The 9,555-nt window shown below is 42.8% G+C and overlaps 1 protein-coding gene across 2 annotated transcripts in view; it reads right to left on the reverse strand.

Annotated features, from left to right (window-relative positions):
* The window catches only part of SLC1A7 (solute carrier family 1 member 7), a 51,327-nt gene extending 42,615 nt beyond the window's left edge, over positions 1-8,712 (reverse strand). For both annotated transcript variants that reach the window (XM_042030719.1, XM_042030718.1), the window contains exons 1-2: positions 7,994-8,712; positions 6,854-6,933 (exon numbers count right to left, since the gene is read on the reverse strand). In XM_042030719.1, coding sequence (XP_041886653.1) covers positions 6,854-6,933; positions 7,994-8,134 — 221 coding nt within the window. In that variant the 5' untranslated portion in view covers positions 8,135-8,712. The remainder of the gene's footprint in view (positions 1-6,853; positions 6,934-7,993) is intronic.
* Between the last annotated feature and the right edge of the window lie 843 nt (positions 8,713-9,555).

Below are 9,555 nucleotides of genomic sequence, written 5' to 3' on the forward strand. Positions count from 1 at the left end.
GGTGGGTGTGAGAGAGTGGAAGCCAATGGGTTGCAAAGAATCTACACAGAGTCTCCCAGAGGATCATGGTTCTTGTTTTCTCTCACCCTCACCAGGAAGTGTTGCCTTTTCCAAGGGGATCTTGCTGGGGGGTTATGCAATCTCCTTATCTCAGCAGGCCTCTCTCCAGGGCAGGGGCTGGGCATGCCCCACAGTTCCTTGCCCTGGCACTGCCAAGTCCCACTAAACCATGTCCCCAAGTGCCACATCTACTTGTCTTTCAAATACAACCCAGTCTGGCAGCAGCACAAGGGTAAGAACAGAGTGGATGGTATTTAGGTGAATGGTTTAATTCATACATAGCAGAAAAGGCCAAGCCAAAACTGACCAGAACCTTATGTTATCCACCCTTTCCCATTTAGTCTTCAGGTAAATTATGTGTCAAGACAACATGGAAAATACCTCTTGGTACCAGGGATGTATTAGAAGAAACAGTACTGCACAAATTCTCATTCACATAAAACCAGCATTATTGAGCTAATTAATTTTGGCTGCCCTCTTTATTTAAATATAATAATAAATAGAAAAAAAAATTTCATAGCCTTTTAGACATCTGTTTTCCTTCCGAATGGATATTATACTGATCAGACAGTGGTTTATAATCATGATAAAAGGTTTAGATTGCCAATTGCAGTACAGGTCTTGGAGATTTTGGGTCAAACTTTTCATCTCTAACAAGTGGTGAGCTTAAGTAGTAAAACACTCAGACAATCTCCAGTGTGTGGTTTATTGCCAGCTTCATCTACAGCTGAGAGCAAACAAACAGTGCCCAACACAACCTACCCAGGCCAATGGTCTGTCCCACAGCCTTGTTTTAACTCCCAGAGAATAAATATGCTGTTGCTGCGAGGTACTCTGGGGATGTGTGCACAGCCACTGAAGCCATGCATGGCTGTGCCCTTGCTCTGAGCTGCCAGGGCAGGGATGGGAGCCCTGCAGCCACATACGTCCTTCGCAGGAACTTGGGTGCAAAGCCGCGCTAATGCGGTTGTGCTGCTTCCAGCACCAGCCAGCCCGATCTGACACCAGCCAGAACCAGCCAGCACCATCTGACACCAGCCAGCACCATCTGACATCAGCCAGCCCGATCTGACACCAGCCAGCACCAACCAGCACCATCTGACACCAGCCAGCACCATCCGACACCAACCGGCACCATCCAGCGCCATCCGACAGCAGCCGGCACCATCCAGCACCAGCCAGCCCGATCCGACACCATCCAGCCTCATCCGGCCCAAGGCTGCCCAGCTGGGATGGCAGCATAAGGGACTGCCCAGCTGCCTGCACCCACAGCATCTCCTCTTGCACACCTTACACCACTGTGAACTCTTCAGGGGTAATTAAGGAGTTCTGAAAGGCAACATTTGCTATGGCTCAGTACAGCTGAACAATGACAGAATTTCACTAGGACACAATGAGCAATATTTGTCATTGGTGGGATGTTGAAATGCCAGCATATTCCCCAAATCAGAGAAAAAAAATATGGGGAAAAGGGTACTAAAAAGAGTAGTTTCTATTTAAGTACTAGGCTTTAAGAGCACGAGTAAGAATCACCAACTTGGGAATGTGAGCAGAAGGATGAAGGATTACCAGAACTGATGGCATTATGGACAGGAACCCCCTTAAAGAAAGACAATACTATATTTAGAATATTGTATCTAATTCATCAACAAAACCACAATAGTAACTAATATTTATTACTACCCCCCAAATGGGCCTTCAAATAAATAAAAAAAATTTATTAGCATACACTTGTTTGTACCAGGCACAACACACTCTCTGGAACAAGCTTTGTAATTTAAAAAATACAGGTCAAATCAGTTCTTTAGTTTTGCCTATAAAGAGAATAATATTTCTTTAACAAGATCTGCTCATGGAAAAGAATCAAATCTCTGCTACTCAGTATTTCTTAAGCCTCTAGAAAATGGTTGGTAGTAAATACAAAATATAATAATCTTCCTAAGCTTAAAAAACGAAACTGCTTTTTCCAAAGGGAATATTCGCTGGGGTAACCAGCCTGTTACAACAGCTGAACCATTCGAGTCTGCCCTCACAATTCTTTCCCAGAAGCACTCTCACTGCTTACTGCTAATCACAGCCTTAGAAAACTCAGCCCTATAGCTCTTTGCTGATAAAAGCTTAATCATATAAACAAGGAGGGTGCTGGAATAAAGGATGCAACTTTATCTTACATATCTAGGTAGACATATAGGACAAAGAGAACTGGGGAGGTTCAGCTGGTACAAACCTGTGTAGCTCTGGATTTAGCCTGCTTTTCTGAACAACCAAAGCTCATGCAGTCAAACACTGCGTGTGTGAGAGCCCGTACTAATAACACGTTAATTCAGAGAGAGTTATGTTCCTGTAAGGTCTGTAAAACTTTACATATACAGGAGAGAAAGAATGTGTGGGCTTCTAGAATTAACTTGAAAAAGAACCAGGGGCTGCGAGCCCTGCCTCTTCTCCAGCCTTCCTCACAGGTCTGCAGCACACACATTTTGCAGCTCATCTTAGGTGCATGTGGTGGCCCTGCCTGCCCACAGCAAAGCAGTGCTGGGAGCCAGACCTCCTCCTCCCCTGTGGGCTCACCAGCACCTCTGCATTTTGAACAGAAAGGGAGAGTTGCATTTCTGTTCTGGGGAAAATGCCAGTGTGAGTTCTCGGCCTACTGGAAGGAATCCATGCCAAACAGCAGCATTAGAAATGCCTCAGCAGTGGGAAATTTTTCCATATTATTACAGTCCAGTATTATTCTTCAAAACTATGAAATGATGACAGATCAGGTTTCGGTACCAGCCTCCACAAGAAGCTTAACTCAATGCATTCATGCTTACTGAAAATCAAGTTTGGCCCACTGAGAACTGATCAGTACAAAGCTGGTAACATGAGCTGAAGATGTTGGGGCAGGGAATGGGCACAAGGACAAGGATGCTCTGAAGGAAGGTGACAGTGCATGAGTTGTGGCACAGTACCCACCAGCATGGCCTGCGCTGGAGCTGGCACAGACAGGAGCAGGTCAGAGGGTTTATATTGTCTTTAGCAAATGTGAGAAGATATTAAGAGGAAAGTTGTGTTTTTGTTCCTTTCCCAGTCTTTTGTGTCGTGCAGAGCACAAAGACATTGACATCACATTTGATTACTTCAAACATTTAAGAAGTTGAGAAACTCGAGTGATGCACAGGTATCTCTGCCAATCAATTTGTTATGGAAGCAGGTGAAGGAATCCCGTATGTGTGTGTGTCTGTGGAAGTTTATAATTAACCACAGTGAAAGAAAATGGAAGGTTTATTACTTTCTGGGTAGGTAGTGGCACTGGCAATCGCCGGGATGCAGGAACCCGGGCAATGGCACCGGCAATCGCCGGGATGAAGGAACCCGGACAGTGGCACCGGCAATCGCCGGGATGCAGGAACCCGGGCAGTGGTACCGGCAATCGCCGGGATGCAGGGTTTCCAGGCAGTGGTACCGGCAATCCCCGGGATGCGGGGTTTCCAGGCAGTGGCACCGGCAATCCCGGGATGCGGGGAAGGATCGGGCGCGGGGAGCGAGGCGCCGTTCCTCGGGATCCCAGCAGAGCCGCCTGGTGGCCGCAGGGTGCATTACAGTTATCACAACCCGAACCTCCGGCCGCGCCGGGAATGCCGGAGGGGCAAGGAAAGGGGGTTTAACAAACCTGAGCAGCGGGATCTGCCTGAAGGGTTTGATAAACAGCACTCTCAGGGCAGGACGCATGGCAAACTGTGTGCGTGCCTGCTGGAAAACCTGAGATGTGTTGAAGGTTGAAACATTTTGCGCATAAGGAAGAAAATACACTATTTGCATTGCCCCTGTCAAATGAGCATCGAAGCCTCTGTCCCAAAGAGAAATCAGGGAACTTCAGATCTTCTGCAGCTGATCTTTCAGGCTTGGTGAGAACATCTCCTTGTCCAGCTGCAGTAAGAGCTTGGCCAGTGTCTAAATATGTAACTACGAATTCAGATTTGGCTCCTATTCTCTCTGAGCTCTGTTAATATTTTAGTTTCCAGGTTTAACAGCAGTATCCTGTGTTTATACATAAAGTAAGAAGTGTACATCTAGTAACTACAGGGTCTAAAATTTGATCTTCTAAGACTCCAGTATTGAGTATCCCTTAGGCAGACATGAACTGTCAGACTATTTGTCTCAGGTTTTTTTCTTTATCTTGTTAACAGAAGTGTTGTGTGGGTACCTGTTCTCACAGCTGAGAAAAACAAACTCTACACACAGGGGTTACTAATAGGTATGAGCAGGGCTAAGCCTCAGGTAGAGGATGGGTGCAATAAATATATACTTTTTTAGAAGTTGTTTTATGATGCTATGAAGCTTTATGTTTATGTAACCAGATAACTGAAGTAATATCAACCCCCACCCTTAATGAAGGTCCATGCCATAACAAAAACAAAAGCTCATGCAGGGCTCAAACTGACAGACTCGTGGGTGGTGTTTGCCTTTCCAAGATTTTCCTGTCTGTGGGAAAAGAAAAAGTAAGACCACAGGTGACAGGAGACATGGGAAACAGGTACAGGAGCTCTGGGATAGAGCAATTCCAGGAGCAGGACGAAGTACAGGAAAACAAGAAACTGTACATCAAAGAAACAGTCTCCTGTTGTTTGACAGATTTCCTCTGCATCCAAGGAACTTTTAAAATAAACACCATTCAGGGATACCTGGCTATCATAATTTCCTCATTCCCAGTGGATACAATCTACAAAGCTCCTGTTTTAACTCTCTAAAAATAAGGTCAAGAGGGGGAGTAAAAATTTCCAGCCATTTCTGTTTAATGCTGGATTTGTGCTAGTGGTCTGTAAGTGCAAGATTTTCTAGTCCATTGTCAATCTTCTGACCCATGCAGTTGCCACTTTTTTACTTCTGCCACAACCCTTCAAAATAAGCTCTGGACTTGGAAACAGAGTAGTTTGCACTAAGTCCCTCTTTTAATCTTCCTTTCTCACCTTTCGTTTTCTTTACAAGTGATTTCTTTACTTCTGTGTTCAAAGAAAAACTTGTATTAATTTCAACTAGGAGAGCAATATTTAGAATTCTTTTTATGGTGCTGTGCTCCTGGCTTTTGTAAAGAATAATAGAGAGTAATTGAAAAGATAATTTAAATGCCATTGCTCTGGCAGGACAGGCTGAGGATATTCCAAATGCACAAAGAAATGTAGTTTAAATGTGCATGCAGATTGGTAAAAATACAGAGTACTGGTTTACTGATTTTATGAAATGCGTGTGTGGAAAATACTGTGCTTGTTATAAAAAAACCCTAAAAGACAACCAGCCAAAAAAGCCCAAACTGTACAAGAATGTCATTATATCTTGAGTGCTTTTTTCTTGCAAACCCTGCCATTTTAGTTTGTAATAGCAGGCACTGCTAGTTTGTTATACAGGGAGATGGACTCACACTGTCTTGCAAGGAGAATTTAACCTCTTTGAAAGTTTGTAAAGTTTCTTCTCTTTCCTCCTCAGAGGACACAGTGCAGCTGCTGTGACAGTGAGGCTCAGAGGTGTCACTTCTCCAGGCAACTTAGAGCCATCACAGCTTGTGCCAGAGCAGTTCTTTCCTACCGTGCTGCTGTGCTTCCTAACATCTCTACATATACAAGAGGATCTAAAGAACTACACATTTTAGGGAAGGACATGTAAATCTGCTCCAACCCTTTTCTGTCCTCCTTACTATGCCACTTCCTCATGTAAGACTCTTGTTTTCTTTGGAAGACTCTCACCTCTCAAAAAATGTTTTGGCTTGGTGTTTTCTAGATGCATGGGCCAGGACCAAGTGTGAGTCCATGGTCATAAAACCAGTTTCGGTCCCAAAGCACCATGACTCAGCTTTGTTCTGTGAAAAACCATGAGAAGGCAGATATAAGGGTAGGTGATTTAAAAATACAATTAATGCTGTTAATCTTGTTCATTTTTGGCAACTCTTAGTGATCTGAAGACTAGAAACTTGCTTTTTTCTCAAAGTGGAAGATGAAGTCTTGGTGTATGTATTAGGTTCCAGAAGTGGAACGAGATATTGCAGTAATTTTTTCTCAGCTCTGGTAAAGTTAGCTTTGTTACTTTCCATCTCTTTAATAACCTCTCAGCCTTGGGCACATGAGGGAGTTTTTGGCCATCCAACTGGTGTGTTTTTGTGACTGCAGTCAGTGGGAAGACAGTCAAACTTAGAGAAAAGCCTGCCCTAAGTTACATCCTCCCACAGCAAAGGCAGCTACCATGCACCAGTCAGTGCCAGCATCAAGATCATGAATTCTGCAACCAATAAAATGCCACCACCAAATGTCCTACCTTTAATATACTAAGAAATAATTTTCACTTCCAGCTATATATTATTAGCTCACTGGAGACACAGGCTTTTTTCAATATTCATCATACTACAGCACACTCAAAATGCAGGACACTGAATTAACTGTGCTTTTTCATCTTATTTGTATAGTGTATTATTTCAATTGTTTAGATTTAAGGCAGGCTTTTTGATAAGGTGGGTTATTTATTCCATATATTTAACTTCTAAGTAGCTTGAAGGAAAAAGTGCTCCCATTACAAGGGAAAAAGAAAAATAATTCAAAAAACCCAACACATTAATTTTAAAGCAAGTAATACCTGTATGAGGTATGGCAGAAATGATCCTATCAATTAAAAAACATGTTCATGGCTCCACTAAAATTATGAATGTACAGCAGGCAGTGATGCCTCTGGTACTGCCACTTACTTCAGTCACAACTAAACCAGTGTGATGACAAATCTCATTTAAGAAACTTCAAAAGTTATTGGAGAAATCATTGTCTTCACTTACCTTGAGACAACCAGAGGGAGAATCAGCATTTTCAGCATCCTCATCAATAACTCACCAGGAAACTGGAAGTAACTAATTTCCTGGAAATACATGGAGAGATGCTTATTATTTTGAGCTAAAGACAGACTCTCTTCACGAGTGCTGCTAGAGCTGTGGATCAGATAACATTGCTAAAATCTGCACCTTTGGTGCAAAGATAAGGTGGCAAAGATCACAGGCTTTAAAAGATAATTTTAAAATTAATTAGATTACATAATGCATTCTTATTCAATAAACACACTGCATTGTTCATTCCTTTGCAAAGGCAGACAAAACTGAAATGTGCCATCTCTTGGAACTACTGTTAACCAGTTGCCCTGAATAATCTCTCCATTCTGCATTTTGTGTGTTTTCCTAACATGTTTGAAGCTACGGTTTGGACACAAACAATGTTCAGACAGACAGTGGTTTGCAGTAGCAGAACACAAAATTGGTTTAATTTAGTTGCATTTACTGAATGCCATATTTTTAAACTGAGATTTCTATTTTGTGCTCAACAGTGCATTTATTAATGCATGTTGCTGTCTGATTGATACAGCAGAAATGAGCACCAGCAAAGAGCTTAGTTGAAGTATGCTGGGAGAGAATTCCCCAAGTGACTTCAGTAACATGTTCTGCTAATGATGGGAAATCTAAAATGTATTAATATGAAACACCATTGGTGTAACATAAACACCTGCACCCCTGTGCATCTGATGCTGAAAAATATTCCTGGTGCTTTCTTTAACTATATGTGTTCCAAAATAGTATAAAATCCTATTTCATTACCAGTTTCTGCAGGCCTATATTAAATGCTACGTTTCATGTAGCTTAAATGTCCATTATTATCATCCATACCTCCAGCATTCTAATGTGCTCCTGCTACGCTTGCCAGGTGTCTGAGAGACCAGAACCCTTTGCTAATCTATTGTTTGAGAATATGTGAAAAGACCCAAAGAACAATGTAGATTGACAAACAGATTAAATCAAACAATCTTAGCAAACACATACACACGACTTTTACCTTCAAAAGCGCACCCTGAAGTTCCCCAAGTTACATATGTCTTTTGTTATGTAAGTGTGGCATTTCCTCTGCAGGGACACACTGTGAGCCACTCTTACCTGCTGGGAGAGTCGCCTCGTCCGCAGGAAGAATCCCAGGAGGCAGCCGATGGTGACGGACAACACTGAGAGGATGAGCAAACCATTCCTTTTACAAACATCCTTGATCCGAGCAAGGATTGCATCCAGGGCCACCGCCATGCTGTCCTCCCTGCTCTTTGGAGAAGAATCAGCATCCCATGGGGAGAGAATTCACTCGCTTCTCTTGTTCGGGTGCACAGATCTGGCTCTGTATAGATCAGATCAAAGCACTTCCAGTTCTGCTTAGCTGACCTGCAAGGTCACCCCTCTGCCAATAGCCACCAAGCAAGCAGCTGGCATTATTGTTCCAAATTAATACCAACAATCCTATTATCAACTACATCATTAAGAGCCTGGAAGAAGATTAGGGGGCTCTGGAAAATTAGAACAGAATGCAGTAGTATTTCTAAAACAAGACTAGTTCAAAACAAAGTGACACTCCTGGGGGAAAGGTGATGCATTCTTCAGCCTCCCCAGTTTGGGGTCTGGATACCCAAACCTATAAAGGGAACCCTGCAAGTCAGCATTCAAACAGGGAACAGAGCAATTTTCCCAAAGGGCAGAGCAGGTAACATTTTGAACAGGACTATCACAGCAGGGCAAGCTAGGTGAAACTGGACTTCATTAATTAAAGCAGGCTTGGGTTTTTTGTTTTCATTGCCAAAAAAAAAAAAGGCTGAATGAGCAGCATGAGAGACATGCATCAAACAGGAAATAGCCACAGAGTGCAACACGCAGGGACACCTTCTGTCATTTGGCATTTATTATCTTGCAAGTGAAATGATTTCACTTTTCTTCCAACCACTATGTTGATTAGAGTAGGGCCAATTTACTTTCAGAGGATTATCAGACTAAGCCACAGGGATTGCTTTCCTTTCCTTTGCTGTGTTCGCATTCAATCCCAACGCTGATTTTTATGCTAGTGAGTGTCTGATAAAAATACACCACCATAATCATTTGCATGCCATGCATTCTTACAAAAGCATTTCTGTAGTTTCTGGGATATTCTAAAACTATTCAATGTTTTTATGGAAAATATTCCATACAGTACAACAAGGTTGTGTTTTTACACTGTTACATTTTATGCCGTGATAAAGTTATTTGTTGTTACATGCTCACGCATGAGTGGAAAAAAAAACCTCGGGAGAGATTAAACTGTTCTTTTTGGGGGCAGGATCTCAATCCTGTGTAGTCGGTAGGACATACGGATACACAAAAAAAAAAAAAGAAAGGAAAAAGTAAAAGAAAAAATACGTGGAGTCTGTATGTTGAACATAAAAAGAAGAGGATTGCAGAGAATTTTATTAATGAATCAGAAAGTTTTACTAGTGTGTATGTAAGAAGATTTACATACACACATGATGTTGAACCGTCCCAACACCCTGGTAGCTTTGCTACCTTAGCAGCACGTATCCAATTGATTTTTGGAACGGAATAATAGAAAACGCTCGGCTTTTCCCGTTCGTTCCCGGGGCAGCGCCGGCAGCGGGCGGGCCCCGCGGGCGGCGGGCGGGGCCGGGCGCGGCGCGGGCCTGACGCGC

Source organism: Corvus kubaryi, unplaced genomic scaffold, assembly GCF_017639235.1.
Source record: "Corvus kubaryi isolate FWS band 111438036 unplaced genomic scaffold, C.kubaryi_AGA036_p1.0 37334, whole genome shotgun sequence".
Classification (NCBI taxonomy): domain Eukaryota; kingdom Metazoa; phylum Chordata; class Aves; order Passeriformes; family Corvidae; genus Corvus; species Corvus kubaryi.